Source organism: Sarcophilus harrisii, chromosome 3 (assembly GCF_902635505.1).
Source record: "Sarcophilus harrisii chromosome 3, mSarHar1.11, whole genome shotgun sequence".
NCBI classification, from domain to species: domain Eukaryota; kingdom Metazoa; phylum Chordata; class Mammalia; order Dasyuromorphia; family Dasyuridae; genus Sarcophilus; species Sarcophilus harrisii.
In genome coordinates this window covers 308,984,939-309,010,324 of record NC_045428.1, presented here as the reverse complement: position 1 = coordinate 309,010,324, position 25,386 = coordinate 308,984,939, and the positions used below count along the sequence as shown (strand labels likewise).

General features: G+C 32.1%; 1 protein-coding gene across 2 annotated transcripts in view; it reads left to right on the top strand.

Moving 5' to 3' along the window:
- Positions 1 to 25,386, top strand: part of STAG1 (stromal antigen 1) — a 202,059-nt gene that overhangs the window by 40,760 nt on the left and 135,913 nt on the right. The window contains exons 4-5 of one of the 2 annotated variants that reach the window (XM_031959783.1): positions 443 to 539; positions 18,332 to 18,408. In XM_031959783.1, coding sequence (XP_031815643.1) covers positions 443 to 539; positions 18,332 to 18,408 — 174 coding nt within the window. The remainder of the gene's footprint in view (positions 1 to 442; positions 540 to 18,331; positions 18,409 to 25,386) is intronic. The other variant, XM_031959784.1, reaches the window with a different exon arrangement.

Here is a 25,386-nt window from a genome sequence, read left to right as displayed (position 1 = left end):
AATTTTTAACAGTGAAAATAATAAAAAGAATACTCAACTTACACTTAAATTGTTGCCAGATTCTTATTTTCACCTTTCTTTTCTATTGTCAAAGATATAACCTAGATCCCTAATACTTACTTAAGGTCATTTTTACTTTAAAAATAATTGAATCCCGTTTATCCCTTGTAGAATTATACCAATATTTGCAGGTGAGGATTTTGTTCTCTAATGGTTCAGCTTCTTAATGGAGGGTTTGTCTGATTTTGGTTTTCCTGTGAAAATGAAAGACAATTCTTTTACATTTGTCTACATCAAAATAATTTCAAGAAAATAATTTCCTCCTTCATGTAGGAAGAAAAATACCATAATGTCTTTAAATGTTTATTGCTCTGAAAAGTGTATTTTGCTAAGGTTCTCATTTTTGTTGTTGTTGTTTTTTGTTTTTCTTTTTTCTTGACAGTCTGTGGTGGATGACTGGATTGAATCATATAAGCAGGACAGGGATATAGCACTTCTGGATTTAATCAACTTCTTTATCCAGTGTTCAGGATGTCGAGGTACAGAATCTTACAAAAAAAGTGTTACAAAACAACTCAACTATTGGTCTAAATGTACATTTTAGTAACCTTGTTTTATTATGTGGAAAATGGAATGCTAATCCATCTCTTATTTTTATAGCAAATTATTTGCATGTGATGTGTTTCTGGCATCTTTATGACAAAGTAAATTTTTGATCTTAAAAAGTTATATGAAGTTCAAATAGATTTATGTTCAGCTTTAGTTCTGTTACAGAAATAAGAAAATTTTCAAAAATTTAAAGTGAAATTTATTTAAATATAAATCTATATTTTCATCTTATAGTTCATTCTGGACTGTTTTGAATATTCAATTTTGCTTGTTTAGAAACTATTATCAATAACAACACTAGCAATAATTTCTTCCCTGCTGTATTAATTGAAATTAATTAAATTTAATGTAACTTTCCTTATCTTGATTGAAAACGTGCTCATTTAGAGTAATTGTTGTACTTTTAAAACTGTTCTTTGGTTCTTTACTAGTGTGTGCTAGATAAATCCCAGCTCAGACACTAATGGTAATTGTAACTTCCTTCCTCTATTTCATTATATGGAAATAATTGTTTCTTACCCTCTCTAAGGTCAGTACTTAACTAGAAAACTATCTTCCAATTGTTTTGTTGACAAATACACCTCTGTTTTGGATGTCAGGATCTAATATTATCAATTGGCCTTTTCTTGGCTTAACTTTTTCCATGGTATGTATCATAACATAACTCCCAGGATTTCTTTAACATCTCTTTTTTATCTTTTTGCTCTAAGTTTACGTTCTCCATTACACAATCATTTTACATTTTCAACTTGGATCTATAATTTATTTTTATTTAAATTGTTAATCCATTATTATATTATAATGTTATTCATTATCTTAATGTTATTTTTTATTAGATGTTTGAAATTGTCGATAACAACCAGAATAAATCTTTGATCAATAAACTTTACCTTTCTCCCTTTTGCCTAGTTTCCTAAGCACAAAAAATCCCTCATAATTATCTGGCCACCTGGATTTAAATGCTTTATTTAATTCAGTATTCTTTTAATCTTTTTGTGGTGCCTTCCTGATGTATAGAAGTGGCCTTTATTTTACAAATCTTGCTAATAGAATACAAATTCTAGAAGGTCCTTTTAAACTATGAGTCTTTTAATGAACTGTGCTTTATCAGGCACAAGCCTAGTTAAAAAAATGTTTTTAAGTTTACCACAGCTTAACTTAAATACAAGTAACCTACTGAATATAATAGGGGCCTTTCTTGACATTGTATCTGTGATAATCTGTGAAATATATAAGCTTTCCATCTGTTCTATATCACTCAAGCTATAAAACTAGCTCCTTTCCTCCCACCCACTCTCCATTTTTTTTCTTCTCCTATGAAATACTTTATTGCTAGTAAGTATCAGAATTTCAGAGTTGGTAGGTAACCTTAGTAGTTGTCTTGCCTAGTCTAGCTATACTTGAAAAAGAGCTCCCAGAACAATATAGCCAATAAGTGCTCATTCAGTCTCAGCTTAAAAGCTTATTTTGAGGAAGAATCCACCAGGTCCCCAGGGAGACCATTCTAATTTTGGACAATTTATTTGTTAAAATATTTTCTTAAGTCAGGTTTAATTTTTGCCTTTCTGCAGTTCTTAACTTGATTGTATTTTCTGGGGCCAGACAGGACAAGTCTAATCTCTTTAGAAATATTTTTTAGGTAGCTGTTATATCTTGTTTTAACCTTTTTTCTGTGTATGTGTAATCACAGTTCCTTCAACTTTTTTTCATATGTTATGGAGTTAAGGCCTTTTTCTACTTTGGTTGCCCTTATTTGGATAATCTGTGGTTTATTAATGTTCTTTCTAAAAGGTAATATGCAGAACTAAAACCAGCTCTCCAGATAGGATCACACCTGGGAAGAATATAGTAGAACTAAAACTTCCATATTCCTAGAATTTATTCTGACTAGGAATGGAACATACCAATGTCAAAATTGTATCTTTTGACTGTCTTTTGGGTTACCTCTTATTCTTCAGAAAGTGTTCTCTTCAGAGGTATTCTTATGACATGATTTGAGAAAAAAAAAAAGATTTAAAAAATGAGTATTTCACAGAGAAGCTTGGGATCATTATAAATGATACAGTTTTAGCAATACAGTCCCCTCCTCATTATTCACATTTGGGCCCAGTTCATTATCCATCTGTAACGTCTATCTAAGATATTATTAGCAGTTCTATGACTTGTCCATCCCACTCCATGTGTATGTGGGATGTAGGTAGGATAAATTTTTATATTATTTTGGATCTCATTTAGTATATTAGGCTTTGCAAAGATCCATGCCTTGGTGCGATGTCATCTAAAAACTGGAGCATATGGTGAAATTTACCATTTCTAGGCAATGCCTATTATATTTGAATGTTGTATGGGACATCTTCTATGACAGAGAAATATAATTTTAGTGAATATATGTCTCCTTTTTTCATAATCGTTAAATATTTATAAATCTTATTTTTTTCAAGGAATCTCATGATTTTACCTCACAATCAAGGTCAAGAAAATGAAAAATAATTATCTAACATTATTATTTAAAATTATATTCCAGAAAAATTTATGCTAAATAGAATATTCTATTAACATATTTTGTAAAAATCTTAAATCATTAAAAGCAAGCCATGAATGATATATTATAAGGGAGGGACCCTAGTCTAAGATGATTTATCAATGAAATACCTTCAAACATTTAAACAATAGCTAATTTAACAAAACATTCTCAATATGTGTAAAAGGGAGTACTCCACCAAATGCATCTTATGAAGTTCTGTAATTTTTAAAATCCAAACTAAAAAAACATAAAACAAGAAAAAAATTAATCTGATTAATGAAAATTAAAAAAAAGAATTTAGTCAAGACACTATAGCATTTTATCCAAGGAAGTATTCACTATAAAGAAGGTGAATTTATACAAATTCAACAACATTTAAAATCAAGTAAACATTTATTTATCATCTATTATTAATCCTGTTTCTCTCAGTTGGAATGGGAAAGGACAAAGCAGGAGGGAGGAAATGTTACCAATAGTAATGCCCAAAAAGTAGGACCATTGTAACATTTATAAAAAATACATAGAAGAGAACAAGGAAGTTGAAAAGGAAGCATAGCCCAGTAGACCATTTTGAAAGTTACTTGTACAGTACGTAGATTGTTGTTTTTTTAACTAGCAATATGAAATGGAGATCGAATTTCACATAGAATTCTCATGCTATGTTCTGATGTGTAAGAAAATGTACTTTCTAAAAAAAACAGTATATGACAGACTTAATAGATGAGCATTCTGATAGTGGCAGTAGTGATTCCCTTTGTTAACTCATAACCCTGCCTCCCTAATCATGTTGATTATTTTCTGAGTGAATGTCATACTTTTTGAATGATACAGAATCACACTTTTTAAAATTTATCACTCAACAGATAATTTATGAGAATCAGTTTTTTGGTTGGTATTATGAAGGGGAGATCAAAATAATTTATATTTAAAATTCTTTAAGATTTCACAAAGGGTTTTTTTTTTAATTTATTTTAATAGTCTTTTATTTACAGGTTATATGTATGGATAACTTTACAGCATTGACAATTGCCAAACCTCTTGTTCCAATTTTTCCCCTCCTTCCCCCCACCCCCTCCCCCAGATGGCAGGATGACCAGTAGATGTTAAATATATTAAAATATAAATTAGATACACAATAAGTATACATGACCAAACCGTTATTTTGCTGTACAAAAAGAATCGGACTCTGAAATATTGTACAATTAGCCTGTGAAGGAAATAAAAAATGCGGGTGGGCAAAAATATAGGGATTGAGAATTCAATGTAATGGTTCTTAGTCATCTCCCAGAGTTCTTTCCCTGGGTTTAGCTGGTTCAGTTCATTACTGCTTAATTGGACTGATTTGGTTCATTTCATTGCTGAGGATGGCCAGGTCCATCAGAATTGGTCATCATGTAGTATTGTTGTTGAAGAATATAATGATCTCCTGGCCCTGCTCGTTTCACTCAGCATCAGTTCATTCACAAAAGTTTTGCATGAGAGTAATGATTGTATAATCTAGTAGAAGTAAAATACATATGCATAAACATTGAACACAGAATTTAATGAATGTCATTATTTATCCTGAAGTTTATACTTCATTGTGGGGGAAGGGGAGAGGAAGAGAGAATGTCATGCTTCTTTTGCCTTTTCATTATATCCTTAGAAAGGACCAGAAACAATCTTTTCTTAGTTGCTTAGATATAGTATATAGTCAATATAAAATTTATCTCAATTTCCACTCCCACCAATAAGTAAGACCCCAGGGGAGATGGGTGGGGTGAGATGGCAGGAGAGATGGAGGAGGGCAGGAAGGAGCATGGATCTGTAAAGTCAAAAATCCTTTAGCCCATTTGAAGCTTATAGTTTGTTTAAAGATTAAAGGATTTGTGCTGGTTGGGAAGGGGATCTGGCCAAAACTAAGACTTCTTTCCCCATCAAAACAGTTCCTTCTTAAGGGTGTACTTTTAGAAAGTCAGGTTTCCTCTGGCCTCTTAATGGTCTCTATCTTAAAAATTTATATAAGATCCCTGAATTATGGTCCAGTTTTTTCAGTCTATAGGAACAGGAAACTTGTGCAAGGTCACTATAATTAGAAGGACTTTTTATACTTTTTTACACTCTAAAGCCTGTGATTGATTGATTGAAAAATTTATACTTTAATTAGGGTAGGATAACAGTATCAATTCATGCCTCTATAAAGACGTTAAAATATAGAGATAGTAGAATAAACTAAAAATAAAATATGTATCAGGTGGCATAATATTCCTTTATAAAGGAAAAACTAGTTGAACTACATTGGAAAATGATGATATATTACTTCCAAAGTTCCAAAAATATTACAAAAAGATAAACAAAAGAGAGAATATAGAACTAAACAAACTGTTAGAGAATTTATATCTGAATGGGACTATCAAAGAAAGTTCATATTTCTGAGCACCACATGACACTTTTTTCAAAAACTGGGCACAGAGAAATTAGGAGAGAGAGAGAGTATATGTGAGTAAAATATTAGGCACTTCCCTTGCTTATCCTAATGCAATAAAAATAGTAATGTATTCAGACACACTAGCAAAAGTATCAAAATGTAAAGATCAATTTTTGTAAACACCTTTTTAAGCAGTCTGGAAAGAAAAACATTTCTTATTAGGTCTCATATAAATATGTTTGGATATGGTTACATATTCTAAGACATAGTTGAACAATATAGGAAATGAGGCTTAATAAAAGTGTAACCAAAGTATTAGAAGGCAGATAAAGAAAAGAAGAAATCTTGAAAATCCAAGAAAAATTTATTAAATGGAAGCCAAGAAGGCTATGGAACTGATAAAGAACAAAATTAATAAAGTTTTAATCAACTTGATTCAAAAAAAGAAGGGGGGAAAATCCAAATGGCAGAATAAAAAAATTAAGAATGAAATTTTAAGAAAATTCAGAAGAAATTTAAAAAATGAACAGAATATACCAAAATCCAGCATATTTTAGCTAAAAGAAATCATAGAACTAATGTAGCTAAGCATTTCTCAGTATTTTTTGCAGAATTTTAGCATTCTGCTAAGAAGAAACATATGGTAGTTTGATATGCATGGCAAAACTGACCACTTTGCTAAGTGTAGTCAGTTTGGCAAAGTATGTACATTTAGCTTGTCATTTTCAGTTTTTTGAAATGTCTAATGCTTCATACACCTCGTCTTTATGTTGATCATACATCAAATATTTAATCTACTCACTAATTTGATGCACAGTCATTTGTTTTAATTATCATCAACCAATTAATAATCACCAAGCCAGTTTTCTACTAGAAGCTCCCTAACTGGCTGGGATTATTTTTCAGAAAGCAATTTGTTGCCAGGAGTGTAATATAGCAATTTTCAAAATAGTAGAAATTTTTGCTTTATTGAAAATTCTTCAAAAACTCAATTGCTTCTACATCATAATGAAGTATTTTAGTATTTAACATTTGGGCGACATTGTAAAATTCTCTAGAAATATAAGTTCTGTGTTCTGTTTTGGTGATTGCATAAGGGGCTGTTGGAAGTAGTAGTAGCTCCTAAGCATCTGTTTAACATTTAAAACTTTTTGAAATAATCTTCTTTTACAGTCTTGTTATTAATAATTCACCTGTACATCTCCATATATCTGGACAAATTAATCTTCTGTCCCTCCCTCAAATAATATTCCAGCTCCTGCCGCTATTAAACTATTATCCATGTCTTGATTATATTCCTTCCTCATATTCTTCATATTACTTCAAAGATTAGCTCCAACACTATGTGCTCTATGAAGATCTTTATTCATTCCACATGAAATTATCTTGTATTTATTTACTCTCTGTGTGTGTAACATACTAGTGTACACATTTCCATTAGTATAATACAAATTTTTTGGTAGATTTCATAGTAATTTTGTTTTCCAATTTAGCAATTTCTCCCCTTTTTCTCCTCTTTTGTGCTTGTTTTGGATTATTTATATACTTTCTAAGTTTCTGGTCACATTTTCATTGAGCTTGTTTTCCTATTTTCTTAAAAGTATCTTTTGTGCGTATGTGTGTGTTTGGGGTTTTTTTCCCCTGTGAGGACTACTTTTGTGCATTCCAGAAATGTCTCATCATTATTATTGTCTTTTATACAGTTGTGAATTATTCATAAGATTTGATCTTTAAACTTTGACATTTAGGATTTCATTATTCAATATCCACTTGCTATTATTGCCAAAGTACTCAGGGTATAAGAGATAAGAAAAATTTAATATATGATTATTGATTGATCAATTCCTTGGCAGTATTCCTTCTGGTAATTGCCTGACCTACTTTTTGGCCAATTCAGATCTCTTTTGTGAATATATACATATATACACAAGTGTGTATGTATATGTGCATACACATACATACATATCTGTTGTTTGTTTTGTTTAGGTCATTAGATTTCCTCCTTTCCAAGGAAAACACCCCTCATGATTGATTTTATTTTTTTGTTCATTTATCAAAATAAAAATAGGATATTTTTTATTGACCTTTTGCTTTAGACAGTTCCTTTCAAGGGGATACTAACACCTTTTAGGAATAATTGGATAAAATCAGAAATTGTGTTTCAAAATCAAAACAAAAGGGTTAGTAGTCACAATGCTGGTGATTTTAAGATCATTCACAAACATAGTGCAAAACCAAATGCAGAAATGTGGATACATCTATCTCCAATATAAACTCCACAGTAGTTCCTTTATATAAAAACCCACATTTTTTTGTTGATTAGAAGACTCATGTGAAGTGCCTATCATTTGAAATATGGCTGAATAAGTTATGGTATATGTATGTGATGGATTATTATTGTGCTGTAAGAAATCATGAAGAGGATGGTTTCAGAGAAACCTGGGAACATTTGTATGAACTGATGCAAGATGAAGTGAGCAGAGCCAGGAGAACAATTTATGCAATAACAGCAGTGTTGTAAAGACAAAGAACTTTGAAAGACATAGGAACTGTGATCAACACAGTGACCAACTACAGTTCCAGAGGATTGGAGATGAAACATGCTACCCACTTCCTGATAGAGAGGTGAGGGACTCAGCATAAAAGATTGAGACTGTTTTCCTCCTATACTTGACCAGTGCAGAAATTTATTTTGCTTGACTCTACTGTTTGTTAGCAGGGAATTGTTTTCAATGTATGGGAGTTATACTGGAGGGGAAAGATATGTATTTGAAAATAAAATAAAATTGTATTTTAAAAAAAGCATGCATTGATGAGTAATTATAGAGGGCTGCAGATAGTGGGGGAACTCTGGGTAAAGTATAAGACACTTTAGCCCAGAGGAAACCTGAGTGGGGGATCTCTGGATAAGGTATAAGACCTTTTAGCCCAGAGTTCCCCCACTATCTACGGCCCTTTACAAGTAACAAGAATATAATAGATAGCACATGATTGCTTGCCAAATAAATGGTACAATCTAAATGTAGCTGTTCATTTTGAGTAGTAACTATATTATGCTTCTCCTAGAATCTTGCGTATCTTATCCTACTCAAGATGTTAGGGATCTCTGTCCTTTCCTGCTCTCAGATTTTTTTAAAATTTCATTTATACCCTAGACATTTCTTTGTTGTTTCATTGTCCATCTCTGTCCCCATTCCCTCCTTTCCCCCCCTCCCAACCAATTTGATGTATAAAAAATGTTAGCCATTATTACTTAATGTACAAAAAAACCCCAAATAACTAAAACATGTATCTTTGCTTTAGCTGGCACTAGGTATAGAGCTTTTATTGCTAGGGTTATGATGATGAAGCATGCTTCTTACAGTTCTGGCTGGAATTCATAATATATATTAATACAGAAATAATAATATATATATAGCTTTACACAGACAATAAGAAGCAGAGATTATTTAGGCCTTGTTGAGAACAGAATTCAACCATCTTTATACAATTGTTTTTCTGAGAATATACTTAATCAACAGCCAACCAACTTGCAAATGAATTTTTACAATGTAATATATAGGTCCGGCCTGTAATTATGTAATTCTCTAATGATTTAATGATCTGTAATTGGAAAGACAAGTATGTTGGTTTAAATAATTTTTTTTTTTTATTTCATCCACCTTTTGATAGCAAAAAAGAAAATGAATTGTTGTTAGGAAAAGATGGTAATGCCAAGATGAATCCAAGTTTTATCTTAATTTCATGAAATTAAATGAAGCAACTTGATCAGTGCTTTGAGGAATTAATTGTTGAGGAAATGGTTTATGAGTTTCATGAAACATTCTTTGTGAAAAGGACTGGGTTAATTTAAAATAGTGTCTCTTGAATTCTAGGAGTTTTCTAAAATAAAATATTCAAAACTGGCAAGTGTTTGTATGTATGTATACACACACACACACACACACACACACACACATCCTTAGGGTGATTCTCATATATATGTATGTAGAACAGACATTAAAGGTAAAAGATAATTCAATAAAAGCAAAGAATTTTAAGATATATAATAATTTACTTCTTTTTCTTTGCTTCCTATGTTATTTACTATGCTTATTAATCTTGAATATTGATGAGTACAAATTAACCTTGATTTTGCTTAATTAATGAAATTTTTTAAACCTTTAAATTTTATAGTGTATTGTGCTATACATAAACAATAGTTAATTTTTGTTGTTGTTGTTGTTTTATACTACTTTCCTCTTAAGGCTTTTCCATTGTGATGTAGTAGGTAACATTGGGTTTTCAAAGCCTAGGTTAACAGAAATTATATAAACCCTGGAAGATCTTATTTATCTGGAAAATACAAATGGTGGAGACACTATATGTCTCCAGTGTTATAATTAAAGTTACTTCTCATCACAAAGAGTTAACCATTGGAAAATCTATTTTTGCCATATCTTCTGAAGACTATCCAGTAAAGTGTCCTGTTCTGCTCTAGTGGAGGGATTACTCACACTGATGAAAAGCATATCTTTCAGGTGTAGAAATAATCATGCAATTGAATCCAAACACCAAAAGCTTGACATCTTTTACTGTTTTTTTATTCCACTGAATCATTTGTATAAGGCATTAACTTTATATCCATTGTGTTATTTGGTTCTCAAAGTATATAATTGCAAGTTCTGTACCATTACCTTTTTACTGATAAAAAATTGTGGTTGAGCTGGTTTAAGTGACACAGCTAAGTAAATGACATTATTCAGACTCATTAATTTCAAACCTATATATAAAGATTTATTGAAACCCAATTTTTTTCCTATTTCAAATCCACCACCCTTCATTGTTCAGCATTGTTTATCAATATTATAGTGTTCCTTGAAGTAATTTGATTGTATTTTCATTTGTAAAATAAAGTACCTATGTACTGTTTTATGTTAATGAAGTGATAATGAAATGTCAGCATATCTTGTGCTTATCTTATCATTTTTAGGCAGTTAACATTTTTAGGTCAGTGCCCCTTTTTGAATTTTCATTTGTTTACTTACTTTTATATGGACTTATTTTGCTTGATTTGTTATTTAACTATCCTAACTTAATTGTGTTCAATAAATTCTTACCTTTCTGGAGGTTTATGATTACTTATCTCTTTAGATTAGCTTAGGGGTTCACAAACAGTGGCCCTCAGTCTAAATCTGTCCCAGTAGCTGACCAGCTATATAAAAAAGAGGGCTGGGAGCAGGGATACGTTTAGCCTGAGAGCCAGGGTTTGGCAACCTCTGGACTAGACTTTAATCTTGGGACTTCTTTTCAAGATTGCATGCAACTAACTTTAATGAATAAACATTAAGTTTGTATGATTTTCCTTTTCATAAAAGAAAAATATTTTATGCATGGTATAAACTTAGTAAATACACTATGTCTTTTTCTATGAAAAAGAATGGGAAAGTTAACTTTTATCAGATTTCTGGATCTATTTATTATAAAAATTAAATCTCAATGGATAATTCAGTGCCTAGGAAACCTTGATTATCAACTTTACCCCTGTTCTCATTACTGACACCATATAGGCAAGGATTTTTATACTTGCAAAAATATATAGAGATATTATATTGACCTACACTTATTGACATTAGAAGTATGTTTTGCTGCTGTCTTCTAATACTTTATATATATGGTCAAATTGACTATTGTCATTATCTTTATTAAAAAATTTAAAAGTGGTACTGGGCCTGGAATCAAAAAAGCTCAGCTTCATGGATTCAAATTTGGCCTTAGCTGTGTGACCCCTGGGCTTAACTCTGTCTCATTTTCCTAATCTGTAAAATAAATGGGAATAAATTGGAAAAGGAAATGACAGGCTACTTCTATATCTTTGCCAAAAACTCCAAATGATTTGGACACTACAGAAATGGCTGAAGAACAGCAAATTTGATCAAAAGCTATTATGATATTCCAATTTGTGCTAGATTCTACTAGATACACTATAGACTATAGTTACAATCATTGACCTTTGGCATTTTTATGCTTTAAAATAGGTCTGTACACAAAATAAAATGAGATTACCAACATAAAATAAAGTATCTATAAAAAACATCTTATATATTGATTTAGTGTATATATAGTCTTGATAAATTTAACCATGCTGTGTCCCTATGGCAGTACATTTATTTCATAAATATAAGATTTGCTGAATTAATTATCATCATTTAAAATGGGAAGTCTTTGATGAATACTTCTTTACATTTTAAATTGATAATTTAAGTTCAAGCTTATTCATAGTTAAGAAAGAGCCTTGGATAATTGGTATCATTTAAAACAATTACAACGAAAGCCTAATGAATAGAGAGGAAAGACCAAAAAGCACTGCAGAACAGTGATATTAAAATAGTTTGTCAATTGGGAATTAATAAAGTAAATAAAGTGTTTTAAAATATACCGTCTTCTATTTCTGAGAACTGTACTTGCCCATTTCCCGTATTCACACTGTTTTCTAGATGACAAAGACCTTAGATAATATCTAATTTAGCATTCCCCTTCACCTTCTTTTTTTTTTTTTTTTTAACATATTAGCTAATTAAGTTATAGTAAGGTAAAAAATGACTTGCTCAGGGACATAGAGTTCATTAATGATATGACAGCATATTAAATACTTGTGTCCAGATAGTCATGATACTTTTATCTTTATATTTGTTTTATTCCCATCTGACATTAACTCAGTGCCTTATAATTTTATCTTCTGGTACCATTTCTGTATTCAACTGCACATTCAAGGTAATTACCAAACCTAGAGACTTTTCTTTATTTTAAATTTTTCTTGAATTTTCTGTAATTTTGTACACTATTGACCAATCCTTTTTTCTAGAAATTCCATCTTCCTTTGGCTTCAGTGACAAAACATTTTCTTCATTCTTCTGCTTTTCAGCTTACTCTAGCCATTCCTATTTAAGTAACTCCAACTCCTTGTGTTCTTCTCAAAATGCATGCATATCCTGCCAGTCTTTATGAAGTCTCAGAATAGAAATCACTCTTATCCCTGGTGGCACTCTCATCCTGACCCTGTCGCTATGTTTTTCCACATGGAAATAAAGATACTTAAAAAAATTAGCTATCAAAATATGTCCTGGGTAACATATGTGACATATTTTACAATGTGTCTTTCTGCTCCATTAAAAACATAATTAGGAGTTGTGTCAGTTGACAGTTATATGAAGTATTTGAGTTTAACATGTTGCCTTCTGTATTCATTTGCGAAACGTTATTGCCCACACACCATGTTCTTTCTTAAATATTCTTAAATAGTATTTTATTTTTCCAAATGCACATATAGTTTTCAACATTTATTTTTTTTACAACTGTGTATTCCAAATTTTTCTCTCTCCCTCCCTTACCTGCCCACTCCCCAAGACATATATAGGTTAAATGACATGGTATAGATTAAATATGTGCAATTTAAAAAAAAAAAACCATTTCTGTATTTGTCATGTTGTACAAGAAAAATCAGATGAAAAGAGAAAAAAAAATGAGAAGTGGAGAAAAAAACAAGCAAGCAAACAACAGCAGCAGCAAAAATTGAAAACACAATGTTTTGATCCATATTCAGTCTCCATAGTTTTAGGCTAATAGGGTAATAGATTTAGTGGAACAACATCTCTATTCCATTGCTACTTTCCATAGCATAGCATCAATGCCTTCAACAACCACCATATGTAATTTTATTAAAGGATTAAAGAGAAACCATCTTTTCTCTTTAAAGTTGACTTTAAGTACATTTTTTATTGCCCAAACCTGTTTTGTACTCCCTTTCTCTTAGTCAGAATCCCTGAAATCAATCTACTTCCCTTATTCATATCTTTTTACCTCATCCCCCTCTCTACATTATCACTTCTGGTTTTTCTCCTCTAAGTTTTATTTCACTTTCTTTGTCTCATTCAGCTGGTTTTTTCCCCACATTCTCCATCTCTCCTGTTTCTGATTCTCTCATTAAATTCAGCTACAGTTGTCTTTGGTGATTTTTAAATTGAACATATCTAGATAGGGCCTGAAATTCCTGGAAGATGTAGGTCCATGACCTTTAAATCAAGCTCTGAAATTAAAGTCTTCAAAATATTCCCTTACCACTATCTCATAATTTATTCTCAAGAAACTTATCCAGTGTTTTATTGAAATCAATAGAAATCCTCACATTTACCATTTGCTTTATAAAATCAGAATTAAAGACATTTGCATATTCCTTCTTCCATAGGTATCCTTTTCTAGGCTCTTGCCCAGCTGTTAGTAACCTCCAATCTGAGATTATCTTCCATTTACTTTTGTTGTTTCTTCCATTAAAGTATGAGGCTTTTGAAGGCAGAAATTTTTGCCTTTTTTTTTGTATCCCCAATGCTTACCCCAGGCTTGGCATTTGGTATACTATGTACCCTAATAAATTTTTTTTGATTAATTGATATACCTATATCTGCATTAAAATATTACTAAGACAAGAGATACAAATAATATTTGACAGTAGTTAAAATTCATTTTATGTTTAAATTTTATAAAGTTAGTTTTTAGAGGAAATTCAGAAGCATTACTTTATAGATTAAAATATAACTTTGAGGTTAGTTGACCTTAACCAAATTACTGAGGCCCTCTGAATCTCATTTCTATGAGTTTCCTCTTTTCTAAAATAAGACATTTGGCAGGATTCTAAAAAATTAGTGATGAAGCATGCTACTCCCACTCCTTTCTGATACTGCAATGATAGACTCAAACTTAATTATAAAATAAAGACAGAATGGTTAGAATTTGTTTTGCTCAACAGTGCCTATTGGGATTTTTTGTTCCAGTTTTTCAGTGTGGGTTTCCTTCCAAAAAAAAAGAGAATCACTGGAGCATTTTAAGTTAACAGAAAAACCCAGAAGGAAAGTTAGAAGAGATAATAGACAAGCAGAACACTTATTCTTTGATTCAATTAATTCTTTCAGAACCAGCACCTTTGCCCCTCAGCTTGCTTGTGTTGATATCTCTCCAACAGAGGAATATAAAATTCCTGTATAATTTTAAAATCTGGAGTATGGATATTATAACAATAGCTTATAAATGTCATTTGAAAAATGAACATTTCTCATAACTGATTTAGTCTTCTGAAACATATACAATTTTATTTCCTGTATACATATTTTTAGTTAAAAAATGCATTTGATGCACTTGTAGTTTTTCCAATATTGGTTTAAAAAAAATTAAGTTTCTATTGGACCTTATCAAAGTATTGACCACTGTATCTTAAAAACTTTCTTTTCCCTTGGTTTCATCTGAACTAGTCTATTTGTTTTCTGTTTACTTTCCTGAATTCAATCATCTTTGAAATAATTGATTCCTTGTTCTGAAGTATATTTGTTCAGCCATCTTCTTTTTCCAGAGCTCCAGTTTTCTTCCAGATATCTTCAACTAAATGTCTCATTGATATCTCAAACTCATTATGTCCAAAAAGCGAACTTGGAAGTTCTTTACTATGTTCTTGGTAGTGGGTTTTTTGTTTTTTGTTTTTTTGGTTTGTTTTTTTTTATCGTTTTCTCTCCAGAGATTCTATCAGCAAAGATTTATTAAATACCTACAGTGTGCCAAGCAGTATTAGATCTAGAGTTTCAAAGTATAAAATGAAAGTATCTACCTTCAAGGAGCTTACATTCTATGGAAGGAAATATTATATACATAGATATATAGTATATACAAAGTAAATGCACAGTACTTTTATTTGGGAAGAGGGAAATACTAGCAACTGAGAGGTTCAGAAAAGGTTCAGTTGGGAGTTGGCATGTAAGTTAAACTGTATTGGAAATTAAAGGTTCCTGGTCTCAGAAACAAAAGCAAGGAAGGAAACCTATTCCAAGCTTAAAAGCAACTTTTCTAAGACTAAAAAGATTGAAAATGGCCTGTCATGCAGAACTGCAAGAAAATCATTTTGGTTAGATGTTGGAATAAATCAAAGGGTAGTAGTCTGTTAGCTAAGGTTGGTGAAGACTAATTTGTGAAAGGCTTTAATCAACAAATAGAAAATTTTATGTTTCATTCTAGAGGCAATAGTTAGACCCTGGGTCTTACAAAGACAGGAGAATGATATGGTAAAATGTTACTTGGGTAACTGTGTTCAACATATATTAGAAAAGGATTTAGGTGGACAAGACCAATTGCACTGGAAGATGATTATGTGAATGAGGAAGGACAGTGACTATGAAAAGTATCATTGAAGTGAAAAGCATGCCATTTGGATTATGTGGAAGAGAGAGAGAGAATGAGCAATTCAGGATGATCCCAAAGTTGAGAACATGTGTTGACAAGAAGGATTGTGGTGCTGTGGAAAGAAATAGGCATTGACAGGAATATGCCTTCAGTTTTGGACATGTTAAATTAGAGATGACATCCAGTTTGACATGTCTACTAATTACCATACTAATTCAGGCTATTGTCACTTTTGGACCTAGTCTGTAGTAACCTTCTATTTGATCTTTCTTCCAGCAGTTAGTTTCCTTTTCCATCCATCTTCCAAGTGGTTGCCAAATTGGCATTCTTAAAGCTCTCAGGTCTGACATCACCTTTTACTTTTTCAAAAAAAGTTTTATTGCCTTCTTATTGTTCATTGGTTAAATGCAAACTCTTTTTGGACATTTAAAGCCCAGAGTGATTACTTGATTACTACCCTTATATACTGTGTATTCTAGCTAAACTTGCTGTTTTTCATAACAAACTATTACATAGTTTGCCACCATGTCTCTTCATTAGCTGTTCTGTGTCTAGAATGTTTCTCATTGTCACCTCCACCTCCTTCAAATCCCCATCGCCCATCAAGGCTCTTTCTGACCTGTGAGCTGCGAATTTTGTGTTCCTCTAACCTGGGTTTTGGCTTCACTTGTGTACATATCATTTTCTCTCAGTAGAATGTAAACTCTTTAGATAGTGCTAATTGCTGTCTTTCTTTTCATGGTATGTCCAGTATTTAAGCACATAACTGAAACTTATCATTTAATAAATTAAATTAAGCAGAATTTTCTTTTACCTGTCAAATAAAAACTTTATTACATATCTCATTTATGCAGGATATACATTATGATGTAATAAAGATATAAAACCTGCCTTCCAGTTAGGATAAGCTGCATTGTCTCACCTCTGACATGTGCTGGTGTGATCCTATACAAGTTATTTAATCTTTTAGAGCTCTGGGCCACTCTCTATACAGACCATTTGCCCCATCTGTAATACTAAGAGCTTCTTCATTGGGAACTTTCTGTTCTGTATAATGAAAAATATTGTATCCCCACCCCAGAAATACAAGAATTATGTTGGTCATATAATTTTAAATTTTTTAATCTTTAAATTCTTTAGCTGTTATACCCTTTTTGGTTATCAAGTTTTCCAAGTACTTAAAATTTTTTGGATTAATTGATAAATGGTCAAAGGATATGAACAGACAATTTTCAGATGAAGAAATTAAAACCATTTGTAGTCATATAGAAAGGTGCTCTAAATCACTATTGATCAGTGCAATGTAAATTAAGAAACCTATGGGATAACCACTACACAACTCTTAGATTGACTAAGATGACTAGAAAAGATAATGATGAATATTGGAGGGAATGTGGGAAAACTGGGATACTAATACATTGTTGGTAGACCTGTGAACAGATGTAGCCATTCTGCATAGCAATTTAGAATTATGCTCAAAAAAAATTATCAAACTATGCATAATCCTTGATCCAGCAGTGTCTCTTTTGGGCCTATATCCCAAAGAGATTGTAAAGGAGGGAAAGGGACCCACATGTGCAAAAATGTTAGTGCCAGCCCTTTTTGTGGTGGCAAGGAACTGGAAACTGAGTGGATGTTCATAAGTTAGAGAATGGCTGAACAAGTTATAGTATATGAATGTTATGGAATAATATAGTTTTATAAGAAATGATCAGCAGGATGTTTTCAGAGAGGCCTGGAGAGACTTACATGAACTGATGCTAAGTGAAATGAGCAGAACCAGGAGATCATTGTACATGACATCAGAATGATCAATTCTGATGGACATGGCTCTCTTTAACAATGAGATGATTGAGGCTAGTTTCAGTGATCTCTTGATGAAGAGAGCCATCTACATCCAGAGAGAAGACTGCAGGAACTGTGTGTGGATCATAACATAACATTCTCACTCTTTTTGTTGTTTGTTTCCGTTTACTCTTGAATTCTCTTACTCAAAATATGATTATTCTTAGAGTAAGAGAGGTTTAGGTGATCTTTCTCTCTGATTTGTAACTATTTATAGAAGTTATAAATATATTATTAAAAATAGAAATTTGGAGACAACTTCTTTCTTTTCTAAAAAGATTATTATAAAGAATCTTCTGACTACTTTTTTTGTGTGTAGGGCAATATTAGAATAAAAGTGCCAAAGTTATTCAGAATAATTAAACATGAAATTTTCAACATTAAGAAATAGCAGAAAAATCTGTGAAAATGTGATCTTCATTCTTGGAAGTTAAAAACACACACACACACACACATATATATATATATATATGTTTTGTTGTTGTTGTTGTTATGCTGTATTTATGTTATCTGATGTGTTAAAGGATTTCTTAAAATTGACTTCTCCATATTTCCATATCAGACATCCCACAGTACTTTTTACTGAATTAAAATATATCACTTAGAAATTCACAATTCCATTTTAAAGTTAATTTTAAATTCAGATTTCAAAGTTAATATTAAATTCTGTATTATAGAAATTATTTGTAATGTTAAATTTTATGTATTTTTACTATACTTAAAGAATCACAATTCTGTCTTTGTAGGTACTGTGAGAATTGAAATGTTCAGAAATATGCAGAATGCAGAAATCATCAGAAAAATGACAGAAGAATTTGATGAGGTACAGTTTATATTTACACAGATAAATGTTTCAAAATGCAGTTGTTTCTTGGGTGTATGTGATCTGTTTTAATTTTTTTTAACCTTCATTAGCATTGTAATTTAAATAAAGATCCACTCTACATCTCTTTAATAGTTCACATTTCTGTGTTTAGCTTTATGTTTTGTATGAGTTTGATTTGATGAAACGTAAGTTTTTTCAAGCACGAGAATGAATTGGTTATCCTTCATCATTTAAGAGGAGCAAAGTATGAATGCTATGTTGGGGTCAAACTACAATGTGTCTGACTGTGGCTGAGTAGAATATTATGAGCTTGGAAAATTCTACTACAAGTCATGTACAAATATTCCATATGAACATTTCAGGGGGAGACATCTCTAAATTTGTAGTATATATTTATGGTCAGCAATTTTAGCTTTAGTTTTTTTAATCTTTTATCTCCTAGCAGTGCTTCTAAATCATCACTAATGAGCTATCATTAGTATAAGAAAGATGAAGGTAAGAATATTTTAACTGTGATCCACTGGATATTACATTTATACAAAAATTGTGCAAAGTCTAGGTTTTTAATGGGCTGTACTATTTGAATGTCTAGGTGACACAGGGAATAGAATGTCTATTTCCATAGCCAGGGAAAACTTAACTTTCTGAAATCAAATCTAGCCTTGAATACTTATTAGGCAGACGGCATTCACTTTAACCATTAAGCCTTGAGACCTCCATAGAACTAGATTTCCTTTCTAAGTACCTATAAGGTGATCAAAAATGACTCTTATCAGGAATGTACTTTAGATATGACAATTCACAAATCAGCTTCATGGTTGGTCCACATTGTTATAAAAATTCCTTTCAGTGCAAGTATTTTACATACATGCATGCACACACACATAGACACATACATAATACCTGCATACATGGTCACACATAGAAGGATGTTGTTGGTATCTATGATATAATTGGCAAGAAAATTCTACTGAGAAAATTTTTTAATCAATGTAGATTGGCAATTAACTTTTAAACTTATATTTTTGGTCTGTGTATACTGTCACAAATGCATAATACATTCTCCAATTCACCATCACAACATTTTGAAAAACTTATTATTTCTGTGTAGAATAGCATTATGCTTCCATTGGCTTGGTAATGATCTCTTACTTTCAAACTTGTTAATTTGACATCTTACCTATAGTTATATTAAGACTTTACTGAAATGAATAATTGCATTATTAGGAGCTGCTAATGGGCCATGAAAAGTACTAAGCTCTGCAAATGCAATTCTTATACTATTGTGCTCTTTACCAAGTCTCAAAATTTTCATATTTCTGCTATTTTTCCCCTTTTTTTCTTGTCATGAAATAATAGCCAAAGCCCAGAATCAGAAACCTAGGCTTAATTACTAAATTGGTGACAGCAAATTTATATTCTTTCCTAAGCAACTTCTTTTTAATTGCATAGTGGCAGTCTGCCAAATTCATGTTAAAATAATTGGTTTTAGTGGTCATTTTTGTTAAAGCATGGTAGAATCTCTGCCCCAAAAAAAAAAAAAAAGTGATGAAAGATTTAATGATCAACTTAATTTCAGTTAGTCCTTTTTGTTAAATCCTTGATTAAAATTTAAAAACCTTTTCAAGCCTACAGATGATAGGTAGCTTCAGAGCATTATCTATTTTGATTCAAATTGATGAAATGTTTCATATTGAATAGATCCAATGTGGCATCATAAAATGTTTCTTTTCTTCATGTTTTCCATGGAGAATATGGGCAATTTTGAGAAAATTAATGGGAAATAGGTTAACATAGGGAATGAAGAGCAAACCTAGGAGTCAGGAGGACTTGGATTAAAGTCCTACCTTTGGCACACTTTAGCTTTGTAACCCTGGACATTTTACTTAATTCTTAGAACCCCCCCTCCCTCCTCAGATGATTCTCTAAGATAGAAAAGTAGCATAATAATTTCTGATTAGGCTTGATGAAAGAAGTTGATTTCCTTGATAAGCATTCTATACCAATGACATTCAAACTCCTCCAAAACAAAATGACTACTCTTCACTATTTTGGGGGCAGTACTGAAATTTGTATTCCTAATGTTGAGCATTGGTAAATGAGGACATGAAGTTAGGAGGTATGCTCAGGAAAGTTATTGTTAATGTTCCTCCTAAAAATATCTTCCAAGAGAAATCAGTTTGGAGCTTGTCCAAGCAAATGGATTTTTCCACTCCCCACTTCCACCCCCTATCTTTTTGGTGAGTTATTTAAGTGAGATTATATAGAGAGAAATTCTAGGTATGGGGTAGCCAACTGATATATTGGATAGAGTACCAGGCCTGCAGTCAGGATGGCTCATCTTTTGAGTTCAAAGATGGCCTCCAATCCTTAACTACTTATATGATGCTGGGCCAGTCCCTTATCCTCTTTATGTGACCTCAGAGGTCATCTAGTTGAAGTTCATTGCTTTACAAAAAGAAAAAGTACTCCATTAGGAGGACTAATCCTCAAATCCCTTTTTGGAATTCTACCTGATTGATATCACGATTCCCTAACTGTTGGCATGCAATCATAATTAGCAAAATAATTTCCCTCATATATACTTCATTATAGGTACAATTGGCTGAAGTGCATCATTTTATTCAAAATATTTCTCACAATAAAAATACAAATCCTTAATAATACAAAAAGATGGAATGAGACCTCAATTTGGTTTTAAAGATGTCATAAGGAATTACCTATTGTAATTGTCATCCAGCCTCTGAATAGGCAAAGAGGTATATATTAAGTTCTAAAAATACAAAATTGAAATTGAATATAATTGCTTTCCTCAAGGCATTTATTTATAGTTCAGTAATGCAAAGTGTGTTTAGGAAATTACACTTTAAGAAATATTTTTAAGCACTAGCTTTTTGTGAAGTACTAACTATACTAGACATTGGGGATACAAGTTTACAGTTTAATAACAAGAAAAATAAAAAATGCCTAGTAATAAATTATAAAAAGAAAAAATAGGGCATGGTAGAAACAAAGGAAAAATAAAAATTGCCCCAGTAAAAACATAGGAAAAGCGAGAAAACATTTTCAGTTTGAGGAACCTAAGCAATTCCAAGAAGGAAGAGATCACTCAGACAATCATACTTCAATTTTAACTTAAATGAATTTAGCATAAGGTGATTACATATCTTATTAAAGAGTATTTCCTTTGGATGATATGTGTTTAAAATAGCATTCCATTTTTTTTTAAGCTCCTTTTGCATTTGGCCAATTGAATTGTCTTGTTCATTGCATTTTTTTTCCCATTTCATAAATTTTGTTTTTCAACAAATTGGTGTCATTTCTATTTTGTAAGGATTTATATGTTTTTCCTATTTCATCAAATCTATTTTTTAAGAAGTTTTCTTCAAATAATTTGTTTTTCCTTTTCCATACCCTCTTGCAAAGATCTTATTTTCTTTCGCCATTTGTCTTCTCTTTATTAAGATCCTTTTTGAGATCTTCCAAGAAGGCTTTGTGAAATGGGGCCCAGTTCATATCTCTCTTTGGTGTTTTCATCTGGAGTTGATTTGCTTTTGGGAACCTCAGGGTTTGAGGTCTCTCCATAAAAGTTGCCTATGGTCAGAGTTCTTTTTACTTTTTTGCTCTTTCTTTTTTTTTAAACGGTTAAGATTTGATCTTAAGGCAAAGGAGTGACAGCTGCTTTAGTTTGTCCTGAGACTGATATTTCTGACTGATTTCTGGTGCTGTGGAATCATGGCCAGGTACCGAGTTCTTTCAGGCTCAGTAGCTTAAAATTTGCTTCTTTCTTTTGGATTTTGGGTGTCTTGCAGCAAATCTAATAAGCCACCCACCTGTAATCAGGGCAGAGAAGTCTAAGAGATTCACAGAAGGTTCCCCAGCAATGCTCTGGCTCCTTATCCCAGGCTCCCTACACTAGGGACTGGGCTCTGCAGCTTCTCCCCTGCCTGACTGAAACAGACCAAGGTACCACTTCAAACCCCTCAGATTGGCTAAAACGACAAGAAAAGATAATAATAAATGTTGTAGGGGATATGGGAAAACTGGGACATGGAAGTTGTGACATGATCAGCAATTTGGAATTAAGCCCAAAGAGCTATCAATTGTGCATATACCCTTTGATCCATCAGTATTTCTCCTGGGCCTGTATCCCAGGAAGATCATAAAAAACAGAAAAGAAGCCACATGTTCAATAATGTTTTATTCTAAAAATTTAATAGTTTTTAAAATTTCCAAATACATCCAAACATAGTTTTCCACATTCATCTTTGCAAAACCTTGTGTTCAAATTTTTTCTCCTTCCCTTCCCACTTTCCACTTCTCCTACATAGCAAACAGTCCAATATAAGTTAAATGTGCAATTCTTAGCAACATATCAATATTCATCATATTAAGCAAGAAAAATCAGCTCATAAGGGGAAAAAAAGGCAAAAAACAGCAACATAAAGGTGAAAATACTATGCTTTGATCCCCATTCAGTCTTCATAGTTCTCTCTCTGGATATGGATGGCTCTTTACATCTTAAGTCTGTTGGAATTAATCTGAATCACTTTATTGGTGAAAAGAGACACAATCATTACATAATCTTGTTGTTTCTATGTGGGATGTACTCTTAGTTTTACTCACTTCACTTAACATCAAGTCATGTAAATCTTTCCATGATTTTCTGAAATCAGCCTGCTCCCCATTTCTTATAGAACCATAGTATTCCACTGCTTTAATATACCATTATGTATTCAGCCATTTCCCAACTGCTGGACATCCACTTAATTTCCAGTCCCTTGCCTCTACAAAAAGGCTGCTACAAACATTTTTGCACCTATGAGTCCTTTCCCAATTTTTATGATCTTTTTGGGATACAGACCCAGGAGCAGCACTGTTGGATCACAGAGTATGCACAGTTTGATTGAAGTCATAGCTCCAAATTGTTCTCCAGAATGATTAAATAAGTTCACAACTCCATCATCAGTGCATTAATGTTCCAGTTTTCCCACATCCCCTCCAATTTTTATCATTGTCTTTTTCTGTCATCTTATGACGTTTGAGAGGTGTGTATTGATACCTCACGTTTATCTTCATTTGCATTTCTCCAATCAATAGTGATTTAAAAGATTTTTTCATATACCTACAAATGACTTTAATTTCTTCATCTGAAAATTGCCTGTTCTTATCCTTTGACTGTTTATCAATTGCGAAATGGTTAGTATTCTTTTAATTTTGAATTAGTTGTCTGTATATTTCAGAAAGGAGGCGCCTTTATCAGAAACATTGGTTATAAATTTTTTTCCCTAGCTTTCTGCTCCCCTTCTAATCTTGGCTGCATTGGTTTTATTTGTACAAAACTTTTTAAATTTAATGTAATGAAAATTAACCATTTTTTAATTCATAATGTCTTCTTCCCTTCGCCACAGATTTGAGAGGTATATTATCCCTTTTTCTCCCAATTTGCTTTTAATATTGCCTTTTATTTGTAAATTATGAATTCATTTCGACTTTATCTTGGTTATATAATGTTAGATGTTGGTCAGTGCATAGTTTTCTGCCATAGTATTTTCCATTTTTATCAAATAGTGAGTTCTTATCCCAGAAGCTGGAGTCTTTGGGTTTATCAAACACTACATTACCGTAGTCCTTCACTATTGTGTTTTGTGAACCTAACCTATTCCACTGATCATCTGTTGCTTAACCAGTATCAAATAGTTTTAATGACTGCTAGTCATTAATATAGTTTTACGTCTGGTACATCTAGGCCATGGTTTTTGCTTTTTTAATTTTATTATTTTTTTTTTATTATAATAACTTTTTATTGACAGAACCCATGCCAGGGTAATTTTTTTACAACATTATCCTTTGCACTCACTTCTGTTCCGATTTTTCCCTCCCACCCTCCACCCCTTCCCCTAGATAGCAAGCAGTCCTATATATGTTGAATATGTCGTAGTATATCCTAAATACAATGTATGTGTGCAGTACCAAACAGTTTTCTTGTTGCACAGGGATAATTGGATTCAGAAGGTAAAAATAACCCAGGAAGAAAAACAAAAATGCAAATAGTTTACATTCATTTCCCAATGTTTTTTCTTTGGGTGTAGCTGCTTCTGTCCATCATTGATCAATTGAAACTGAATTAGGTCTCTTTGTCAAAGAAATCCACTTCCATCAGATTACATCTTCATACAGTATCGTTGTTGACATATATAATTATCTCTTGGTTCTGTTCATTTCACTTAGCATCAGTTTATGTAAGTCTCTCCAAGCCTCTCTGTATTCATCCTGCTGGTCATTTCTTACAGAACAATAATATTCCATAACATTCATATACCACAATTTTGCCCAACCATTCTCCAATTGATGGGAATCCATTTATTTTCTAGTTTCTAGCCACTACAAATAAGGCTGCCACAAACATTTTGGCACATACAGGTCCCTTTCCCTTCTTTAATATCTCTTTGGGGAATAAGCCCAGTAGTAGCACTGCTGGATCAAAGGGTATGGCACAGTTTAATAACTTTTTGGGCATAATTCCAGATTGCTCTCCAGAATGGTTGGATTCGTTCACAACTCCACCAACAATGTATCAGTGTCCCAGTTTTCCTGCATCCCCTCCAACAATCATCATTATTTTTTCCTGTCATCTTAGCCAATCTGACAGGTGTATAGTGGTATCTCAGAGTTGTCTTAATTTGCATTTCTCTGATTAATAATGATTTGGAACATTGTTTCATATGAGTGGTAATAATTTCAATTTCATCATCTGAAAATTGTCTGTTCATATCCTTTGACCATTTGTCAATTGGAGAATGGCTTGGTTTCTTATAAATTAGAATCAGTTCTCTATATATTTTGAAAATGAGGCCTTTATCAGAACCTTTAACTGTGAAGATGTTTTCCCAGTTTGTTGCTTCCCTTCTAATCTTGTTTGCATTAGTTTTGTTTGTACAGAAGCTTTTAATTTGATGTAATCAAAATTTTCTA